At 39.7% G+C, this 24,074-nt stretch overlaps 1 protein-coding gene across 11 annotated transcripts in view; it reads left to right on the top strand.

The window, feature by feature from the left end:
• Ryr2 (ryanodine receptor 2) overlaps positions 1–24,074 on the top strand; it is a 575,348-nt gene that overhangs the window by 241,718 nt on the left and 309,556 nt on the right. For all 11 annotated transcript variants that reach the window (XM_040755590.1, XM_040755588.1, XM_040755595.1 and 8 more), the window contains 6 exons: positions 2,374–2,388; positions 8,007–8,081; positions 9,643–9,721; positions 11,641–11,753; positions 21,046–21,145; positions 22,121–22,217. In XM_040755590.1, coding sequence (XP_040611524.1) covers positions 2,374–2,388; positions 8,007–8,081; positions 9,643–9,721; positions 11,641–11,753; positions 21,046–21,145; positions 22,121–22,217 — 479 coding nt within the window. The remainder of the gene's footprint in view (positions 1–2,373; positions 2,389–8,006; positions 8,082–9,642; positions 9,722–11,640; positions 11,754–21,045; positions 21,146–22,120; positions 22,218–24,074) is intronic.

The following is a 24,074-nucleotide window of genomic DNA, read 5'->3' as shown; positions in this document are numbered from 1 at the left end:
TCTCTTATTGGTTGATGAATAAAACATTGTGGCCAATAGAGGCAGGGAGACAGGTAGGACTAGGAGATGAGGGAAATTCTGGGAAACATAGCCAGATTGCAGTTGCCATGTAGCAGGCAAAGGAGTTGCAGGTCCAGCATTCTCTAGTAAGCCAAGACCATGTGGAAATACATAGATTAGTAGTTATGGGTTAATAATTAAGACAGAGTTAGCCAAGAAGCCCAAGCCACCAGCCAATAGTTTTATAATTAATATGTCTTGTGTGTTTATTTGGGACTCTCAAGGGTGACAGGACCCTGCCAGGACAAAGAAACTCTCATTACAATAATACATTAACAGTAAGGTTAACCATTAGAACATCCAGTATTGTCAGATATAAGGGCATATAGTTTTCATTTTGGTATGGAAAGTAAGTTTTCTATTGTTAATAACCATCAGTTATTTTTTGTAACTACCTGCATTTTCTGAGTGAAGAAAAAATTCCTTCAATTTTTTATTGCTTGAGAGTTTCATACATTTATACAATGCATTTAAGCCCACTTCACCCCCATTCCACTACCTTTCTTTCCCACTGAAACCCTTCCCCTAAGAAGTTCCCCACCCACTATCATATATTCCTTCTCTGTGTGGTCCACAGAGTTTAGTTGGAATTCCTTGACTGAGCATGGTGGGAGGTTTTTTATTTTTATTTTTTGAATTTCAAATTTTCTTGTTTATACATCATAATCAAAGCTTCCCCTCCCTCTCCTCCATCCACCTCTTCTCTACCATTTCTCTTCAGATACAGGTGAGCACCCCAGGATATTAGCCAGCTATGATATATCAAACTGCACCGAGGCCAGGCACCCCCTCCAAAGCAAGTTTGGATGAGGCAATCTGGCAGGAGGAATGGGTCCCAAAATCAGGCAACAGAGTCAGAGATATCCCTCACTCTCACTGCTAGGAGTCAGTGGGAGGTTATATAATGGATCAAGGGCAACTTACCAGTGGTGACACCACTAAATAAAATGATACCTTCCCCAACAACCATTAACTGTCGATATTCCCTCAGGGAATTTTGTGGCTCCATATAACCTTACCCTCTCTATAATGAATTGTTGGTGGACCCAGTCCTGTGCAGGTGTTGTGCAGATTTCCAAAGCTGCAGGGTTTGAGTATGATGGCCATGCCATGTCCTGAATACATTATTTTGTTTCACAGCTCCCTGTCTTCTAGCTCTTATACTATCTCCATCACCTGTGCCACCGTGCTTCCTGAGCTCTGAAGGGGGGTGTATAACTGCTCATTTAGAGCTGAGCCTACTGTCATCACTTGTCCTTACCACTTTGGCCTGTTTTGGTTCTCTGTGTTACCTGCCTGCAGTAAGTTTTTGCAATGACAGCTTGGAGCATTGATAATCTCAATGGTAAAATAGTGCTAAGGCAAGAATGAAAATTCCATACAGTTTCCCCCTTGACATTATAATATTGAAAATGAAAATCATCACTCATGATGGTATTTCTATTTATTTATACACATGTTTCTGTTTATATGTGTTTCAGGGAAGCATATGTACTATTCATAAACATCTATATTGATTTCCTTAAACTTAGTGGAGATATGTCTATATTTTTATTAATATGTTTTAGAGCAGTTCATAACCATTTGCTTCAGCCCTAAGTTGGGAAATCAAACATTTTTCCCCTTCTTGAATGTTTACCTGTGTACCCTCCTGGAAACAAATCTAGGAAACTAGAGGCCATCCAGTAAAATCAAGGAAAGATGCATATGTTTTACAGAAGCCAGAGAAGCTGAATGAGAGATGTGGCGTGGTGTTTAGAGAAAAGGAGAACTAGTTTGTGTTCCTATCTTTGAAGTGCATCTCTCACCACAGCCAGCATCTAAGGGCCGCTCCCCATTTCCTGCATGAAGGATGTTTGACTCCATGGTTCAGATTCTTCTAATCTATTTCTTCTTACCTACCAGCTTTATTTACTAAACTTAGTTGGGTTGTCTTGTGCCACTGCGTTTATACCAAAAGAGATGGAATGAAATTTTTTAAAAAGCATTTTCAGAGAATAAATGAAAGACTTTATCTCTTCAGTTCTTGGATGTTGTGAATTGAGCCAGGCATTTTTTTTAAAAGTATCGTGGCATGTTTTCACAGAGAACAGCTGAACTAACATAAAGACTCCTTTAGAAAGACTGTGCTTGCTATAGCATTTTTTCTAGCATGTAGTTGAACATAAGTTTTGTTGCAACAGCAGTGTGAATTTTCTGTTTATCATTGATATAGCTCCACTTAGAACAGCGGGGTCTTGATAAATAAGAGAGTATAAGTCCTTGAAATGTTGTATATTTAATATTTTCTCTCTTCTCTTTATGTCTCCACAGAAATTCATGATGAAGGTAAGAAAGACCTTGATCTTCTGCTATATGTGTAATAGCTCCTGTGTTAGTGTGGGTATATGTGATAATTCATGTGTTTAGTATGGCTATATTTAGTATATGTAGTCTTTCTTTCTATCTTTCTTTCTTTCCTTCCCTCTCTCCCTCCTTTCTTCCTCCCTTCCTTTCTTTTTTCCTTTTTGATATAGGGCTTTTCTGTGTAGCCTTGCTGTCCTGGAACTCACTTTGTAGACCAGGCTGGTCTCAAACTGAGAAATTCACCTGCCTCTGCTTCCCAAGTACTGGGATTAAATGCATGTGCTGTAGTATTGTTTATGTATGGTCATAGGCAATATCCTATAAATTTTAGGATGGCTATATTTAATATTTCATAAGTTTTAGGATGGCTATATGAATTTGCTTTGTGTTTGCACAATATCTTTCTTAAAAATTTTTAAATTAAATCAAATATTTGAGATTTGATGTTTAAATGTAAATCACCTGTTTTAATTTCATAATTTAAATACATTTTGATATTTGATATTGAACCAAATTAGATTTAATTAGTTTTATTTAGGTATTTCTTCCATTAAAGCATTTTTTTTTGTTTTTTACGAGACAGGGTTTCTCTGTATTGTTTCGGAGGCTATCGGTCCAGCCTGGCCTCGAACGCACAAAGATCCGCCTGCCTCTGCCTCCCGAGTGCTGGGATTAAAGGCGTGCGCCACCACCGCCCGGCCCATTAAAGCATTTTTAATTGTTACTTGATTAGCATGTTCCCTTTGTAGAGATGTTGGCTGTTTTGCTTTTGGAAGACACTTGTATGGATTTAATAGGAACTTACATTGGGAAATTAGAAATGCCATATTAGTTACTTTTCTGTTGTTGTGATCAAACACTATGACCAAGGCAACTCATAAAAGAATGAATTTATTTTAGCTCATGGTTCAAGAGGGTTAGGGTCCATCATGGCAGGAAGGCATAGCAAACAAGCTACAGGCATGGTGACTGGGACAGGGACTTGGGAAATCACATTCAACCACAAACATGAAGCAGAGGATTAACTGCAAGTAGGGTGAGGCTATATACTCTCCAAGATTTCCTCAAGTGACATACTCCCTCTATCAGGGCTGCATAACTGAAACCTCTTTAAACAGTGCCACCAGCTGGAGCCAAGTGTTTAAATATCTTAGCCTAGTGGGACATTTCTCATTCAAGGAACCACAGGCACCAAGAACTACATCTTTGTTCTAGAAGAGAAAATTCATTCCTATTTTATTTCTCAACTAAATTAGAAAGTTGGAAGTCCTTCAAAGGAGACATATGAAGAGATTAAAGCACATGGTAATGTCATTGAAGGAAGAATTTGAAGACAAAAAGAGGAAAAATGAAGCTGAATTTTATGTAGTTTCAGCAATATTATCTTATAATTATTCAAGAAGCTTTATATTTTATGCTAAAACCTCAGAAACAATAGATACTTATTTGTATTCAGTTAATAAAAGCTTAATACAATTTGTAACCTGAAAGAACATCATTTTAAAAGATAGAAATTTCTAAAAATATGAATAAAAACTTTGGATATGGATGAAAAGGAAAGAAATGAAACCGTTCTCTTGCCCATCCACTGACTGGGTTAGTTAAGGCTTTCATTACCATATCAAAGCCCACGGTGGGTATTGTTGCCTTTCCCATGTTGACTAATCGTAAAGAACATGACACTGCTAATCAGATGACAGAGCCTATTATTTATTTCTTTGAAGCCACCTCCCATCAAAGATGTGAATCATCTTTCAAAATATCATACAACTCAGCTCATACTTTTCAGTTGAAAACACTAGTGTGTATGATAAGGAGAGGATGCTACGTGCTTTGTACATCTAGCATGACAAATGTTTGGGTGGCATAGAAATTATAAGCATAAAAATATGAATAGAAGCCATTTTCTTGAAGATATTAATAGCGGTGAACTTGGGTTGGAAAATTCTGTTTTTCTTGCTGAATATGCATTTACTGTATTCTTTGAATCATTGCCTGCTTACCCCAACCTCTAAACAGTGCTATATCCACAGATGCATACACTCATTTACCAAATAAGTCACCTCCAGCTTCTTTGCAGGAGCTGGTTTGTAAAACTGTGCAGGTATATAGATGAGGTCGACCAGTTGATTCTGGGTGTTAAACCTCCATGATTTCTGTTAAGCGTGGGGCAGAGTTAATCACATTGGATATTCAGGAAAGGTCAGTGTCTCATGAAGCAGACAACATGCATGAGATCAGGGCAGTTTGACCTACTTGGTAGAAAGAGAATGATCAGTTTTTATCTTGTAATCCTAATTTATAGCCAGATGGATGTGTGCTTGTTGTGGGAACCTGTTTGTGATTGCTGGTGCCAAGGGTCATGTGTTGGTACTGTTTAAAGTCTGGTAGTTTGTCCAGAGTACTTGTGGTTTCTACACCAGTGCAGGTGAGAGGCTGGCCACTTACCATCAGGCTGTTATTTGTTCCAATGTTTGACTGGGTTGGCCAGCCCAGGTGTCTTGTCATTAGAGTCATTCTTGATAAGGGTTTAGGACTTAAGGATTGCAGAACTGGTAAAGAATTCCTTGTAGCTGGAACTCATAGGTGGCTAGAAATGCAGACCCCACCAGGCCCTGATGCCCAGTTGTGCTGGGTGCTGCTCATTTTTGCCTTAAATTATTCTTAGACAACAGAGAAGGTTGGTCACAGAGGCATTCTCTCAGAAGTTTTTTCCCCTATGAAACAACTAACTTTTTATTCCATATGTTAATATTTGTACATATATTTAAATGTTTCTTCATTTAAATATCTGGATACTGTGAAATAAATCTTATTACAGATTCTCTTTGCTGTGCATGTCTGTTTCTGGGACCATGGCTCTGTATCATAGGACTTCTAGAGTTACATGACACACGACAGCCTCCAAGGGGTATAGACACTTATTGAATCACATTTCCTTCCTTTCCAGTTCCTCTCCCTTTGTTTTCTTTACCCCTTTCTTTCTCCCCTTTTCCTTTCTTCTTCCTTCCCCTCTCATCCCTCTTCTCCACTCTTCACTTCCCTTGTCTCTCTCTATTCCCGTGTCCCCTTCCCCCTTTTACCTCTCCTTTTCTTGCCTTCCCTCAGAATCATACCCAGGACTTACATGTGATAACCTTTATCTCTCTGCCACTGAGCTACTTTGCAACTCTGATTTCATTTTTTACAAGAACCTCACATAATACAAACTTGAATTTAACTAGCAGAGAGTTTGTGTACAGAGAAAGGGTCATCTGAACACCCTGGTTTAGTATCACACAACTTTTTAACCATTGAGCCATCTTTCCAGCACAGTATCATACATTCTAAAGTAACATGACATTTCACAGCCATACTTCAGATGTTTAGATGTTTTATAGTTAGTGAATTTCATGGCTTTAATCATCAATAATATAAAAGACAGATTAATAATCACTGTATGTTGAAATCATATTTTAAAAACATAAAGCCTTAAAACAGCACTGTAAATTGAATCTAGAACCTGCAATATTCATGCACCAGCAAACCATTTGTAATTGGTCTTCATCATTACCATTCATATTTCATATTTCTATGGTTTTTTGTGGCTATAAATTTAAGTTTATGACAGTAATACCTCAAGTGCAGCTGTAGAAATCCAGATATTTCCCTCTCCCACAAAGTATAAGAGATAGCCCCTGTGACTGTTTCTCTAAAGAAATATAAGTGTAGAATGTACATTGAGTTCACATCCAAGTGTGGACAATGACACTTTAGTTTATAGTATGATTTCCTCAGGTGGACATTTTTTCCATGATCCTATAAATCTAAAGGTCCACAAAAGTCCAGTGATGTTAAATTTGTCTTGCAATGACTTGTGAACTTCACATGGTGATTTTTTTTCTTTTTTGATGACATTCAGTAGTATTATTTAGGTTTCATTTGAAAGTTGGGACATTTTTATCCACTTATCTCTTATGGATTTATTTTTACAGTATTCTGTAATATTAAGTCTGTCAGTCATGTCTATGAGAATGAGAATAGGCTCCCACCCCCACAGAACTGAGATAACCACTTTCACAGATATTTTTAAAAGTCAATTTTTGCTTTTCATTAAATCATGGGCTCTCTTAAATTACAAATGCCTTTAATAGAGGATGCTCACCACAAATACAGAATTTCATTACCCTACCCCTTCTTTCATAAACACCTTAACTGAGATATGGGTCCTGTATGGTGTATGCCTTTGTACATATACACCACAGGTTGGTGTATGCCTTTGTACACATATACCACATGTAGGTGTATGCTCTTGTACACATACACCACATGTAGGTGTATGTCTTTGTGCACATATACCACATGTAGGTATATGCCTTTGTACACAAATATCATAGGTAGACATATGCTTTTGTGCACATACATACCCATTTCCATAGCCTGAAGTGACCCCACCCAATCCAGGTTTTCACTTAACAAGTGTTTCTTGACTTCTTACTGTCCTCTTACCTTTTCTCAGAGCTACAGGTGAACCAGTCATTGTCATGGAGTTCTCAGTCTGGTCAAGGAGAGGCAAATGTTGCCTGCAAAGTGATGAGGCCAGTATATAGGTAGACCTGAGAGCTACAGAGGGTCAAGGGGAGAGACTGACACTGAGAAACCTGGATGAACTTCATGGATGAGGTGGCTGACCAACTGAGCTTGGAAACATTATTTCTAAGTCAGCAAAGACAGCAGAGTGAATTTTGGATTTCAAGACATAACAACATAACATTTTTTGGGGATCAGGGAGTAGATATGTTTATTTTGTTTTTTGAAACAGGGTTTTTCTGAGTAGCCCTAGCTGTCCTGGAACTTGCTTTGTTGACCAGGCTGAACTTGAACTTACAGAGATCCACCTGCCTCTGCTTCTGAGTGCTGGGATTAAAAGTGTGTGTCACTACTACCTGGCAATTAGCAAATATGTTTAGAATAGCAGACTGGCACCAGAGAGGATTGAAATTGAAGGTCCTCTGTGTTTGTCTATCTCCAGCCATGATCCTTGGGGCAGTAGCTCCATGGGAAATCTGCCTCAGACCTCTCTAATCAGAATCTCATCAGAGGCCTAAGAACCTGTGTTTAGTGAGTTTTCAAATCATGAAAGTGATTTGACTTATGTCTATGAGCAACTGGGAAGAATGAGAACCTTTAAACCCCAGAGATGATGTGATCAATTTTGGGTTTTGCAAAGACTTGTTTGTCAAAACTAATGCTTACCTGGTGCTTACTTTGTGGGGAGTACTTAGCGGGTTTCTAGACACAAAGGTACCCTGGGTACCCTGTCCAGTGGAGGCTGTGTATAATTGAAGCACAGGCAGTAACTTAGTAGACTAAATGGTTAAAGTTGTAATAATTACTCATCAAAGCCCAGTTTATCTTTCCAGAGCTGGGTGAGATGATGGGATTATTGTTCCATGGCAGGTGTTTCCTTGCAGCTTCATTTGGGGGCTTTCTTTCCCAGTACATTTGTTTCATCCTCTCTTACTGAACTTTCATGTGAAGACAGAATAACAATGTATTGACTTAGTTCTTTGCTCATTCATGATTCTCCTCTTCTCGACTTTTCTTCTGTCTTTCCATAGAGTGCTCAAGGAGGAGGCCATCGGACACTCCTCTATGGACATGCCATATTGTTACGCCATTCCTACAGTGGTATGGTGAGTAGATATCTTTATTTCATCTCTCATGTGGCCATGCTGGTTCAGGCTCAGATAGACTGTCTAGAATGTTGGGGGTATCATTTTGATAATGATAGTAATGAGTTTGAATAGATGCATTCTTTAATACCCTTGCACCCTGTTTAGTTTTCTCATTCATAAGATAAGGTTAGATTCATACATGCATACAGGGTTGCTGTAGTGTTAGCATTAACCACCCAGGTCTTCAAGGCATCCCAGCCTTGCTTAATTCTCACCATTGTTTCTGGATTTTCTTTGATGGATCCCCATCTTGCTGGCAGGGTACTTATTTCACGCAGATGGTCTGGTATTTTAAGCTCATGCCACATTCATCTTAGTGTCCTCATTCTTCTGTCACTTAACAAGGTGTTTGAAGTTGGGGGAGGGAAAGTTGGCATGAAAAGTGATCTAAACTTTATATCTAAGAATAGATACACTTAAGATAATCCAAAGATGGAGGGAATGAGATAACGCAGTAAGATAGTCAGAGCTCCCTGAGAGAAATGTGTATATGTATATTCATGTTGCCATCATTTTAGCAAGATGAAGAACTGCATGCCCAAGTATATTCTGGGTGTGTTTTGTTTTTTATGAAGATAAAAGTGAATAGTTTTCAGGTTTCTTTTGGGGACAGCCTTCTAATGTCAGATCATGTTGTACATTTGCAGAGGACCATGAATATCACATGAAGGGAGAGATACACAAACATGTCTCCGGGTCACTTGCCTACTTGTACTGACAGAGCTTATTTCCTTAGGCTTTTGTAAGGCTCAAAGGTCTGCCTTCCTCTGTCCTGTTCCTTTGAAGCCCTGCTGTGCAAGAGCTGCTTTGCCTTGGATATCAGAAGGTCTCCACTTCATACAGAATCAATATATTTAGAAAAACACTACCCAGAGATAGACCAGTAATAGCATCTTACATGTTAAAGTTGGACTCCGAGATGACTTACACATTTTATAATAATTTCATTTTAGTTAGCATATGAAGTAGTAGGCTTCATTATGATATGCTTACACACATATACACATGTACATTATGCTTTTTTCTCTTTCATGTCCCTCTCTGCTGTCCCTCCTCTGCCATTACTGGTCTTTCATCCAAATAGTGCCCCTTTTCAGCTTTTGTGTCACATACATCCTATTACTCTCTTGTTTACCCTCTCTTCTCCACTTATACTTCCTCCATCCTTCTTATAGTTCCTCTTCTACGTTCACATGCTCACCCATCACCCGTCACCCTAGTCAGAATGACAGCAAATGCTACTGAGGATATGAGGAGACAGAAACACTTATGTACCAATTGTAGTAATGAAAACTTAAGCAGCCGCTGTGGAAAGCAGTGTGGAGCCTCCTCCAAAACTCTAAAAATAAAATGATCATATGACTCAACTCTACCATGTGTGTGAGGGCATATGCCCATAAGATTCTAAGCCAAAAGGCCATAGATGTACTTGCCCATCCATGTCTATTGCTGCATTAATCACAGTAGCCTCAGTAGGACTGTTCACATTTTGTGGTCATGACTGATCTTGTATTTTCAGTATCTGTGCTGTCTCTCCACCTCCCGGTCTTCCACTGACAAACTGGCCTTTGATGTTGGCCTTCAAGAGGATACCACAGGTGAGTACCCTGGACTGTAATGGAACCCTGTTCAGAGCAAGGCTAGATAGCCATGGTCAGGACACATGAGGAGGCTGTTTTTATAATAAAGTCAGGAAAGTGATTTTTTCTTTGGCATTTTTTGGTAGAGTGAGAGAATGTATTTTTTTCCCTCCTGGTTGATTATTCCTAGGTGATTGGTTAGATATAAAAATTTGACATCATATTCTTTCTTCTTGTGGGATGAGAGAGGAAAAGTTAGGGAGTCTGAATCAGTCCCACACTGGTCTCTCAGGCATTAGTCTGGGGTCCATGAGCTCCCACTTGCTCAGGTCAGTTGTTTCTGTGGGTTTCTCCAACATGGTCTTGACCCTTTGCTCATCACTCCTTCTCTACAACTGGATTCCAGGAGTTCAACTCAGTGCTTATATGTGAATCTCTGCTTTTGCTTCCATCAGCTATTGGATGTAGGCTCTATGATGGCATTTAAGGTAGCCATCAATCTCATTATGGGGGAAGGACATTCAAGGCACTCTCTTCACAATTGCATAGACTTTTAGTTTGGGTCATCCTTGTGGATTCCTGGGAATTTCCCTAGTGCCAGGTTTCCTCCTTAAGCCCATAGTGGCTCCCTCTGTCTTTTTCCTTGATCTGTCCTTCTACCAACTCAACATGCCTGTGATTTTCAAGATGTTATTTTTTCCCACTGAGTAGTACTCCATTGTATATATGTACCATACTTTCTTTATTAATTTTTGATTGCGGGGCATCTAGGTTGCTTCCAGGTTCTGGCTATTACAAATAATGCTGCTATGGACATAGTTGAACAGATGTCCTTGTGGTATGCGTGTGCATCCTTTGGGTATATACCCCAAATTAATTCTTGAGTGATACAGTGTGGTGGCAGGATCTGGGAAAGCCCCAATGAACAAAAGACACACGTGTTCTAGCATTGGGGAGTTAGTTCACAAAGAGAAATATTATAGAAAAATAATAAAGCACAGGTGAGATGGTTTAACAAACCTAACAGTCTGGATTTGGTCCCTGAATCCACATAGCACAAGGAGAGAGCTTGCAAGCTGTCCCCTGATAGTCACACGCATGCTATGGTTTATGGTATACAGATGCAAGTAAATAAAACTGAAGTAAAGAAGAGAAAAATAATAAAGCTTGGTAAAAGAGGAGAATGACACTTGTAGATGGCAGGTACCACCAGAACACAGTTGGAGTTGTCAGAGAGAACTTGAGCTCAGGACTTCATAGAAACTGTGGCTGGGCTGTCGGTGCTCTTGTGTTGGGGATGGGACTAAGAAGGCGGATGCGTGTGTGCTTTGTGCTGCTGCTTGACTTACTTAAGATGTATTTGTTTTAATGTACAACCAGCTCTTCTAGAGCATCTTTCTATACTAAGAGTCTGGTAGATGAATAGGAACTAATGCATTTTACAAGGAAGTAAAGCAGAGCAGAGGAGACACGGTAATGAGATTTTTTTGAGATTGCAATCCTTTATGTCATTTTTGAATCAACAAAAGAACATTTATAATGCAACTACCCCAACAGAAAACCTCAATTCCTTTGGATGAAAATCATATAAAAAGTAGATTTATTTTTTAGAGAGAAATGTAACAAGATTGCTGAAGGAATGACGTCACCCTTACTAACAGACATATCTAGGCCTATGTTAACTCATATAAATAAAATGTCCTTTTCCAGCAATTCTTATTGGAGAAAAGAAACCAAATGGTCACACCCATTTCCCATCAGGAGAAAGCTTGCATTTCAGTATGTCCTACCTTAAGTGAATTTGGCTGACTTCTTTTGATTTTCAGGATCCAAGAGATTCATTTGCACAAAAAAGTCCTGTGAGTGGTATCACCTGCAGAGGAAATAGATCTTAGGTTAACTGAATCTTCTCCATGTTTCACTTCTGTTGCTCACAGGGGAGGCTTGCTGGTGGACCATACATCCTGCCTCTAAGCAGAGATCAGAAGGAGAAAAGGTGCGGGTTGGAGATGACCTCATCTTGGTCAGTGTGTCCTCTGAAAGGTACTTGGTAAGTGTGGGAACAGGACTGAGGACTTCATGCCATGCTGAGAGATGGACCCATGAAATAATGCTTCCTTAGTAGGAAATATGCTTATGAACAAGCAAAGCTATGGAGATGGCTCACAAAAGCTTGGGTCTCTATCTGGTGAGCTATAAATAACTCCGGAGAAGAGATTTCTGTGGCCGGGGAGGGGCGGTGGCTCCTGGGATCTGTTGAGCAGGCTTCCCTCCAGACCTCATATGCATATTCATGAGGCTGATGGTGCCTACTCTTGGATTCTTTTATTAATAGAATGTAAAAGGCATCTAATCAGGAGTTTCAAATTCTGTGGTCTTTATTTTGTGCCCCGCATAAAGGCTGTGTCAATTGGGTTCTCACTCTATATTTTGATACTTAGGAAAGTAATTGGCTGTTGGGAGAGACACTTTTAAGCAGTCTGTTGCCAGCACTTTCTGGACTGAAAGGGTAGGGACTAATCGTGGGAAAGGAAGAAACTACTTAGTCACTGAATGTATGCTCTGATGTTTGCGGTGAGGCAATTATGGATTTAATTTAACATATTTAATAGGTTGTAGTTTTCCTAATCTAAAGAATAACCCAGTATAGAAGTTTACAGAGGAATGAAATCCATGAGATGGTAGAAGGGACAAGTATACAACATTTTCTTTTTTTGTAGTTTTTGTTTGTTTTGAGAAAGGGTCTCACTATGTAGCTTAGGCTGACCTGAAATCATCATTTTACCTCACCCTGCATTGCTGTAATGATGATCTTTCTTTTGTGCAGTATTGGGTATTCAACCCAACCCTTGTGTATGTATGTTAGGCAGGCACTCTACTACTGAGCTATACTCCAGTCTACTCTCTGAAGACTTAACAACTAATTAGATACTGTCCTGTCTTGCTTTTCTATTGCTGTGGTAAACACCATAGCCAAAACAACTTGAGGAGGAAAAGGTTTGCTTCATCTTACAGGTTACAGTCTATTACTGAGGGAAGTCAAGGCAAGAACTTGAAGCAGAAACCATGAAGGAAAATTGCTTACTGTCTTCCTCCCACTGGCTCATGCTACAGTAGCCTTCTCATACAAACCCAGGTTCACCTGCCTAGGGATGGCACTGCCCAGGGCTGGGCTCTGCTACCTCAATTAGCAACCATGCCTCACAGACACATCACAGGCCCTTCTGATGAAGGTAATTCCCAGTTAGGATTTCCTTGGATGTTTCTGAGATGTGTCAAATTGACAGCTGATGCCAACTAGGAGAAACAGAAAAGGCATCTTTAAAATTTTTCATGAATATCTGCATGAAGATTCCCAGAGAGAGCAGTGGATGATAATGGAAAGAAAGATGGGATAGAGTAGGTCATTGAGAAATAAGCACTGTAAAATAAAGAGCCTACTGTGAGAGGCATGAATCTCCAGTACCACATATCAAAGAGTTTTCAGGGTGCCCTAATATTCTGTGAACTTGAAAATAGAAGCTGGGGAGACAGAGCAGTCAGTCCATCAGATGCTTGTGTGCAACCATGAGGACATGAGTTCAGATTCCAGAACCCATATAGAAAAGGCAGGGCATGGCAGTATACTTGTCCTAATTATATTGAGTCAGGGACAGGCAGATTTTTGGTACTTGCTGGCCAGCCAGCTTAGTCTACTTGGTAAGTTTCAGGTCAGCGTGACCCTGCCTCAATAACAACAATTGGCATTTGAAGAGTGCCTCCTGAGGTTGACTTCTAGCTTCCACATGCACATACATCACACATGTGCAGAAACATCTGCATACACACATACAGGCACATGGACACACACATACACCCAAGACTGTGACAGGATTGGCTTGGTAATAAAGTCATTTTCAATGTACTAACATTTTCAGTGTGTTCTCAAATGTTCCTAGGAAGAAGAGTCTTGTCTGGCTTCTTATGTCCAAAGTGGTGGCACTAGAGAGGGGGAATGGATTAACAGGACCTCCTGTCATGGACAGGAGAAATCATACTGTTTGGTACATTTGCTCCTGAATAGCTGTGGGAAGCCTGGAGTGGTCATCCACTTTTGTCTGAGGCATTGTCCCTGTGTAAGTTTCTTGTGTCTTGCAGCTGTGCAGCTTATTAAAATATACATTATTAAACCCCTGATCGGTGCCAGGACTGTGTCATGAGGGTGATGCATGCTGATAAAAGATGCACATTTCAAGTTTAGCTGTGTTTAGAACTCAATAGTAAGAGAAACAACTCATTCCTCCTCCAGTGCAACACTCCAAACCTGTTCCCATTTGATTTGGACCTGACAGTTCCTGTCTTTTGTGATTTCCAGCTTGGACTTTGTGCTGTATGGCAGAGGTTGATTTGATAGGGTGGTTTCATTACAAATGAGAGGAGTGAAATATTGAGAACTTCAAAGAACTAGGCTTCTAATGTCCCTTCTATAGCTGTCAACCTGTGCAGTTCTGGAACTAGCTCCCTCACCTCCAGATTTGCTGTTTGTAAAGTTAAGGTTGATGCTAATGGGAATACGTAGTCCAGAATTACTGTGAGAGGCAATGAGGCAAGGCACTTGAGTGGGCATTGAGTGATCAAAGACTGCAGAAATAAGTGTCAAAAAATGACATATGTGCTTCGTGGCCTATTAATTTTGAAAGTAAACAAACCCGATTCATTAAAATTTACTACTAGTTCCCAAGCTGTATTTTGCCTAAGTACTTAACTTCATTTTTCTGAGTAGCCTTTATATATATTATAGAAAAATATGCTAAGGGTATATCGATGATTTGTATTAGATGTAACAAAGATATAAAATACATTAGATATAAAACAAATATATATAAATATGCATGTATAAATGCATATATATATGTTTGTTTTATATATAAAGGTAAACAGAGCAGCAAGCCACAGTGCTGGGCTTTTACTCTCTGCGTTCCAATGAAGTCACTGCTTTTACTGTTCATATCCATAGACTCCCACATATATATCCAGAAACCCAAGAATACTCTGTCTGTGGTTTCTGCCCTCACAGAAGTAGTGCAGAGTCAAACCATGTTAAGTTAGCTTAGTACCAGTGGAACAGATACCAGAGACAGGCAGCTCAAAAGAAGGGAAGACTAGTGTTGGTGCAGAGCATCATGTCAGGGGGCACATGGTAGAGCAAGGCTTCTCACCTCATGGCAGTGGGGACATGACTAGAAAGAGATAATGATCCTCATCTTTCTGTCAAAGGTTCAGCCTCAATCACCCAACTTTCGTCCTCTAGGCTCTACAACCTAAAGGTTTTCCCCTAAGTTACAGAACTGACAGTATTACAGAATGGGTGAAGGATGCTAATTTTTCCCAAGAGTTATGAGTTGTCAGTAATACAGGATGGGTAAGAGGGGCTGATGCTGACAGTTGTCCCCTTTGGTCTAAGGATCACTCATTACTGTCTCACATTTCTACTATGATTGATTAGAAATGGGTCGAGTACTGTGGTGATAGGTTCAAGGATGTATATAGTGGACTCAGTGCAAAGGCTTTTAGAAAATGAATGAAAATAAAGAAGAAACGTAGTGAATGGACTTTAAATACCTTAGGCTGTTCTTGAACTCACTTCAAAGCCAAGACTGACTCCTCATGCCTCCACCTTGCAAGTGGATTATAGACACGTGGCATCGTGCTTGATGTATGTGGTGCTGACATTTGTGCTAAAGTTCTTGTACATTCTAGACAAACACTCTGTTAGCTGAGACACATCCCCAGGCCTCATGTGTAGTTTCTTGAGTCCTCAGTTTCTTAATCCATGGTATGGGAATTATGAATAATCCAATTGACACAGGGGCATTGGGAGAATTGAATGCTGAAATCTAAGCAAGATTATCAGCCCTTGCGTAGTAAGTGGCTGTCATTGTTTGCTTGGGAGGTTTGTGCCATTGTACGATGGTTAAAGAAATTTGACAGTATTTATCTTGAGGAAGAAAAACCTGGCCAGGAGAGAACTATTTATAGAGAGTCTTAAATAAAGATGGAGTATGTGAAAGCAAGGTCTGTATTCTGAGATGCTGACATAATTAAAAATGAATTAAAAGTTTTGTCTCAATACACATTGGTTAAAGTGACTGTGGAGAAAACTCCCAGCCTTTGACTTTCTCTTATCGGATCTGTGACTGCTGAGACAGTTTTCTTTAACTCCTGAGCTCGATTAAGGTTAATCTGATCTACAAAGACACCTCCCAGACAGGAGAGGGTGTTGTGATCAGGAACCCTCAGCCTGTCAGCCTTACAAGTTAGACACAGGTCAGTTTCCAAGGAATAAAGGGTCTTGTCTGTAAGAATGGTTGTAAACTATTCAGGCTTCTTACATTTGCTGTTTAGCGTTATAATTTGGAAAGACATCCTAATATTATCAGGTGTATCCAGAAGAGGTTTTCTGTGCTCCTTTTGACCAATTTGTCTTCCAAAAAAGAGGCTTTTGCAAAGCCTCTTTGTGTAAGAGAAAGAACTTATCCTCATAAATGCAGGACAATCGGGTGTTACTGACTGAGGATTTACTTCAAACAGAATAAAATAGGTTAAGTCACATGAAGCTGCATTTTTAATATGTCAGTTGTGAAACCTCTCTGGTCTGTACCAAAGTTTCTCATATGTGATTTGTCTTTTCACTTTTGAAATGTTGGCTTTCTGTTTTCCAGGTCACTTGTAGACATTCAAAGCTCTTATAGTCCAATGACTGATTGAAAATAAATCAGGAGTCTGGAGAGATAGCTCAGTGGTTAAGAGCCCTTATTGCTCTTGCAGGGGACCAGGGTTCTGTGCAGGTGTCATAGCATGCACATAATTGTCAGAGGACAACTATCAGGAGTTGGTTCTGTCCGAACACCATGGGGGCTCTGGGGATTGAACTCAGGTCATCAGACTTGGTGGCAAATATCTTTACCTTCTGAGTTTTCTCTTTAGCCTTAGCTCCATATTTTATCAGTGACATACAAATAACAAACACATAATAAGATGCTGATGGTACCAAAACAGACAACACTCAGGTCTTCAGACTTGGCACCACGAGCCTTACACTGTTGTGCCATCTCTGTGCTTCTTAACTGGGATTTCTAATTAAGAAACACAAAGGTGTTTTGATAGCTTGACAAGTTGCCAAATTTCCTAAAGCTACATAAGTATATCAACAGAAGGCAGGGAACATTAATATTTACAAGTGGTTTATTATGTCATCCAGTTCAATTTGGGCACCATTCCTAAATATATACTTTGCCACTGAACCATCAGGCCCAGCCCGTCTGAATCAATTTTAGTTCATTTACCTTGAGTCTCTGCCCCCCAACTCAGATGGTGGGGCCATCAAATACTACATTTAAAAAAACTTTAGCATCTTTATCCCCCATTTATCTTTTCTTATTTTTTTCTCAAGGAAAAAACTGCAGCCTGAGGGGTAAGATGGCTTGTTTACTCGTGTTTCTTGTCCCTGGATGCTAATTTATTTGGAATGCTGTATCACCAGGGCCCAAGTGCCTGACATTTAATAAGAGATAAACAAACGAATGAAAAACTGCATCAGACAAGGGCTGAATTCAGAGAATCTTAGAAAGACGTTGGGCCGAAGGAACCTTCTGGCAATCTGATAGAGCATTCGGACCTGCTGTCTCAACCAGCTTTTACAATGCATCAAATATATCCACAGGATTAAAAAGGAAATTAAAAGGTCAGAATATAGCTCTATGTCGTTTGGGTTAAGAGACACAGGGAAAACTGTGGGCCACTTAGGTCTCTGAGATTTTGTATTTCTGTCATATAGTATTGAATTTTCTCAAACACAGTTTGGGAATCAGCAGTTTTGATGGGCCCTGCTCCTAAATTGGAAACTACTTTTCTTTTCCTCTTTTTTATTTTTTATTTTTATTTACACACTGTTGAGCCTAAGACTGATTTTGCTTTCAGCCTCTATCATCATCTATGTTTGCTTTAAGAACAACTTGTCTTGGTTTCAGTAATTGGACTGTTGCTGCCTTCTGAATATTTAATAGCAATGGGCCTGACTTGATGCTGTTCCTACTCAGATTTCTATTTTGCCATTTAGGCAGCAAACTTAAGTAGAAGATTCCAGAGGCAATACATCCTGAGATGGCTCCTTTTGAAGAATAGGTTTCATTTAGAATAGTTTCTATGGTTTCAGTATGTTACTAAGGACATAGTTAGAACTCTTCCCAACAGACCAGCGCATTCCCATTTTTCTATTTCTCCCATGTGTGTGATTCATCTTTGTACTTAGGTATAATTTCCAGATCACATTTCAGTTCCTTCACTCACTCACTGCTTTTCTGCTATGGTAGCTCCTAACTGCCTGAAGTGTGAGCTCCTTTATTTGGTACCAGCCTTTGTGAGCAGGTCTGTCCTTCACTCCCTCCTCAGTGTGTGCCTGAAGCGTCAAAGAGGACCGTGTACTGCACTCTCTGTCCTCATGACTCTGCTCTTTGATTATGCTAATCCTTTGGCCTATTTCCCTTTATCAGAAGTTTTAGGTAGCAAGAGAGACCTAACCATTCTAAGTAGTCTGATATATTAAAATGAAAAATCCAAACTGCTTATAAAATTTTTAGTATCTATAAAACATTTATGGCCAAACCATTGACATTATATTATGCATATATAAGCATGAAGTATGCATCTGCTTATTTGGAGATAATGTATCCCAAATAGGAGGTCCAGGCCATGTGATATCACTGCTTCCCTTAAAGTCTTTGCCATGAGGACTCATACCTCGCCCCATGAAATCAATGTGTCTCCTTCAGACCCAGCATGATGAAGTCTGTACTAGTTGTTTGGTTGATAATAATTCCATTTAGATAATTTCTGAAGAAGTTTGTACTTTACATATTAAAAAATACATTAATGAATGACATTTTATGTTGTTCACTTATCTGCCCCACAAAATTGCAAGTACCTTCGGGTTCAGAAGTTCACTCTGATAAGACTCAGAGCAATGTTTTAGATAATAGACTGAATAAATCCATGATGATTTAACAGATGGTTTCATGAATATATACAAACTTTCACTTGGTTTAAAACAAAAATAAAATATAAGCATTGTTATTATGAATTATTTTCAAGAGATTTGTTAAACTACATATGCTGTGTATATACACACACATATGTACAATTCTGTTTACCAAGTCATTGACATAGGAATAACTCAGATTTTTGAAAAATCTGTATTGGGGGCTCGGGGATGGCTCAGTGAATGAACTGTTTCCCATGTAAACAAGAGGACCTGAATACCAATCTTCAGCAACTACATAAAAATCCAGGTACAGTAACATGCACCTGCAATTTCAGAGCTGGAGGTGGTGGTAGGAAGATCTCTGGTGCTCCCTGGCCAGTCAGTCTCGTTAAATTGGTGAGGACTAGATTCAATGAGAGACCCTGTCTCCAAAAAAACCAATCTGTTTTGATTTGTATTGAGTAGCACTCTGGGTGGCGAAAGGTGCCTCTGTGAACCTCTGTCAGGCAGCTCGAAGGGGGAAAAAGAAATGAATCAAAGAATTTGTTGTGTGCTAATCATCACAGAAACCATGCTGTTCTTATTTATGGAGCAAATAGGATGGGATTGATCTGTGAACACTAAAAGCATTTCCCATCAGAAGAAAGAAAACTGAGTCAGTAAAGGAGCCTCGGGTGGGGACTGGGCATAGGGATGATGAACCTGGGGTGACTTGGGGGTTGCATGAAAGCAAAGTAACAACTGGAGTTAGAGAGGAAGAAAGTGTTGCTAAACTTGATGATCACCTGGACACTTTGAAATCTACTGATTGGTGCAGCTACTGATGAGGTTAATATGTGTATTTTACAGTGTCAGTTTCATAACTTTTATTTTAATTGATTTTTTTTGTTAGCATACAAAGAAAGGGATTTCATTAAGACATTTTCTTTAATACATAGATATCAGACATTTTATACTTAGTTATCCTTCTGTTAGCTACTAAGTACCCCTGAATCCTGCTCTCCTCTTCTTGGTCCTCCCCTCCTTTACCACCCTCCCCTTCTGCTATCACGAGACACATGTTCCTTTGCTCTCTCTTGTTCATTTATCTTCCCTCCCTCTACATTCTTCCTCCTGTCTCATAGTCCTGTATGTACACATACATATGTGTATGCATGGATGCATACTGTTTTTCAATCTATTTTTTTGCCTTTTGAGAAAACATGAAATATGTGTTATCCAGTCTTCCTTATTTCTCCTACATAATGATCCATTTTCCTGCAGATACCATAATATGATTGTTCATTATGGTTGAATAAAATTCTCTTGTGTATATGAGCTGCATTGTCTTTATCCAGTGATTTCTTTTTAAAAGAAAGGGTCGAATTGTTGAGAATTGGCATCACCATCTACTGGCTTTGGTATCAAATTGCAACTAACAGTCACTGAAGGGCTTTATTTACATAATGGGTTATCAATAAACTATCAGAGTATCATATGTACAAAATTGAATAATTTCAAGTGCCCACTTTAATACTATTTTGTTTATCAACAAGCTAAAGACAAAGTTTCTTCTTACAAATAAATTTTGTCATTGTATTTGCTATTCATGTGTGTGTATTCTGATTCAAATCAGTAACTCTTAGGATGAAACTGAAAAATTTCTAAAGTTACATAGTGTTCTAATTAGCTGTACCTGTCAACTCGACTCAGCCTAGAATCACCTGAGAATGGAGTCTAATTTGAGAGGTTGCCCTGAACATACTGGCCTGTGGGCATATCTATGGGTGATTGCCATTATTTGGAATTGATATAGGAGGGCCTAGCCCACTGTAGGCAATGGCATTCCCTGGGCAGGTATTCCTAGACTATATAACAAAACTAGCGAAGCATGGCTCTTGGGGAATAAGTCAGCAAGCAACATCTTCCATGATTCCTGTTTGTCCTGTGCCATGTTTCCTCAATAATGGACTGTGACCTGGAAGTGTCAGTCAAATAAACCCTTTCCTCCCCTAAGTTGGTTTTGGGCAGAGTGTTCCAGTAACAGAAATGAAACTAGAACAGATTGTAAACTTCTATTATTCCTTTTCCTGCTCATGCTTTATCTTGTTTAGGATAATTTATTTTTGAGTCACAGTCTTGGTATGTTGTCCAGGTTGGCCTTGAACTCAGGATCCTCTTGCCTCAGTTCCCCTATTGTTGAGATTCCAGGTATATGCTACCATGCCTGTCTAGTGTTTTAATCTTTGAAGAACAGGCCATGTTCCTTATGGCTGTTTCCAAATCAGGCTGCCAGAGCTCCCTGGACCAGGCTTACAGCAGTGCCTCTTGTCTCTTGCTGCAGCACTTGTCATATGGCAACAGCAGCTGGCATGTGGATGCTGCCTTCCAGCAGACCCTCTGGAGTGTGGCCCCTATCAGCTCTGGAAGCGAAGCAGCCCAAGGTAAGGGATCCACTCTAATTACAAGACTTGTCCTTGATATATAGTTGACGCTTATTGCTGGAATTGTGATAATGAGCTGATGGCTAATTAGAGACCTTTCATGTACTGATAGCCTATCATGCAGAAACATGACATTTTAAAATCTTGCCTAAGTTGCTATTTAAAAATGAAGCCTGTGCAAGACTTCATCTTCTCTTATTTTCATGGTGTTGTCAACTTTGGCTGACTTCTGTGATTTTATGTGTTAGTCCTCTAAGGGCTGTTTACCTCATCTGTGAGACCTCAGTTAGTCTAATGTCATCATTTCTTATTATTGTCCCCGTACCTAGTAGCTGGATCACAGTGATGTTTATGCAGCAGGGTTTCCCAAGATGATAGCTCCCTTGATTATTGTGGTTCTCACTTTTACAGCTTCAAATTGGATCTAGTACTTGTGTGTGAGTGTGTGTGTATGTGTGTGTGTGAGTGGTACATGTGTATGTACATACATGTAGAGCCCAGAGGTCAAGAGGGCTGTGTGTTGTTTAGTTTTTGTCATATGTATGTGTGTTTGTATGTGTTTTTATATGTGTGTTTGCATACATGTGTGTGTACAGGTGCAAATGCTCATGTTCATTCACTTTTTTAATTTAGCCTTTGGTTGGGTCTTTTCTGATGTCTTAGAGTATACTGGTTAGTCAAGGATGGCCAACCAGTGAGTCCCATGGTTCCACTTCTGACTGAACAGTCTCCATAGCCCCACATTTTGTGTACTTAACTATTATGTTTATGAGGTTGGGGACACACCCTCTGGTTAAAATATCAAACTGCAGGACTCTAGGAGTCATCAAGTGCCAAACTCTGTGATTTGGTCACAGGTCCAAGACCATTACTAGGTCTCTATCTGTGCAAGTGGATGGTTGTATCGAATGTTCTTTCTGGGCATCAACATCTGGCCACAGTATTCTGAACACAAATGGCTTTTAATCCTTGCAGGGTATCTTATTGGTGGCGATGTTCTCCGGCTGCTACATGGACACATGGATGAGTGTCTCACTGTCCCTTCAGGAGAACATGGAGAAGAACAGCGGAGGTTAGTATTTAAACCTGACATGTTGTGCTGTCTTTGATGTATTCATTGGGAAAAGAATAATTTTGATGTTACACAGAGGAGCACACAAACAAACTGAAAATAACTTGGCAAGTCATTTTCCTTTTGCAAAAATGGTACATCTGAACCCAGACCTGCTAGCTGGCATGATGGACGGAATGACCTCTGTCTTTCATCATTGAAGTAGCTTGTGACTGTGTTTTATTCATTTGGTGGGAGCTTGACTTCACAATTGGCTAATTGACACAAAGGGGAAGGAGGAGGTTAAGGAAATACTGGCCCTCATTGGGCTGACTCCCCTTGATAGGACTCACACATCCTGTTTTCTTTGCTTTGACAAAAATTTTCTTAACTAGGAATAGGTCTGTTGCAAGCATTAGCATCACCAAAGGTAGATGACACACATTCTCCACTGAAGCCTTCCACTTCATGGAAGGCTTAAATACCAGAAGAAGAATTGAACATCTTCATCTACTGAAAACACTTAACAAGCATGGAGTGGGAGGAAAGAATACATAAGTTAAAGTATTTAAAGTGTCATAACTGTCCATTATTTTTGAATGGCATTACTGGAAGATTTGAGCTCACACCCATTCTCAGAGTTCTCAGGATTCCTTTCTGTCATCTCCCATTTATTAAAAAGTGGTAAAGTTGACCACTTTCAAATTTTATGGGCAGACAAAGTTAAAATTGTCTGCAGTTACTGGGAGAAGTGTACAGCTATGATTAAAATGTGCCATTGTTTAGTGTGATCCAGCTGCTTGTCTTTGCCTTGTGAATTGAATTAATTACCACATGCAGGAAATTGAGTATACAAAGAAGAAGTCACACATGAGAGGAGAGCATCTAGGTCATTTGTTTTGTGTTTTTAAACCATTGAGTGGGTTTTTCTCATGATGTTAACCTGGCTATTTGGGTAGCTTATTCAATAGATGCTCATCACTCTCATTAAGTGAAAAGATACTACAGAGTCTTTTGAATATTAGCCATTAGCTCAGTAGCTCAAGAAGACTCTCTGGGAGCCTGCTCTCATGGGCTAATTTGGCTTAAGGTCAGGAGTGGTACAGCTTGTAGGGAAGTTCCTTCAACTACAAGTGCTATGTCATCTGTGACTCTGAACTGCCTCCTCTCAGCTTCCAATGTTTGGGCACTCAGTCTCCAGTGGTGTGTGTGTGTGTGTGTGTGTGTGTGTGTGTGTGTGTGTGTGTGTGTGTGATCTTAGGGAGGTGAGGATATCATTGGTGTGGTTCTGAGTCTGGGAATTGCACAGAGAAGTATGGCTAGTTAGAAGTAAGGAGACAGCACATTATAGGAAAGATACATGGTGGCCTAAGAAGTGTCATATCTTACCAGTAGCCTGGCTCCAAGAAGGCAGAAATGGGTGAGCCAAAGTCTGCAGTGACCTTTTATGGATCATAGTTTAATAGCTGCATCTCCCAAGGTCATATAATGCAGACAGCTCTTCAGAGCATGCTCTTTTGTCTGACTGAAGCTCAGCTACACTAAAGGCTGCAGTCTTTGAGCTGCTGTCTTTTGTATGGTAATCTCTGACATTTCCTCTTCCATTTCCCTATTCTCCTGCCTGACTAGCTGGAGGGAGGGGCTGTTAGGGGGCAGGCTTTGAGCTTTCTATCCCTGCCAGTTTCTGTCCTCAGCAGTGGTTCACTCAGATGTGAGCAAGATCTAGTCATCACCAGCTGCTCCTGTCATTGGGTCTGTCATTACCATGATGACAAACTATAGCCCCTAAAACCATGAGCCAAAATAAGCTTTCTGCTTTTAAGGTACTTTATCCAGGTATTATATTTGTTTGTTTAAGTAAGTTTTATTGCATTTGTT

This window comes from Mesocricetus auratus, unplaced genomic scaffold (genome assembly GCF_017639785.1).
Source record: "Mesocricetus auratus isolate SY011 unplaced genomic scaffold, BCM_Maur_2.0 Super-Scaffold_100013, whole genome shotgun sequence".
Lineage (NCBI taxonomy): Eukaryota > Metazoa > Chordata > Mammalia > Rodentia > Cricetidae > Mesocricetus > Mesocricetus auratus.
The sequence above is the reverse complement of the archived record's forward strand: the minus strand, read 5'-3'. Positions and strand labels throughout refer to the sequence as shown.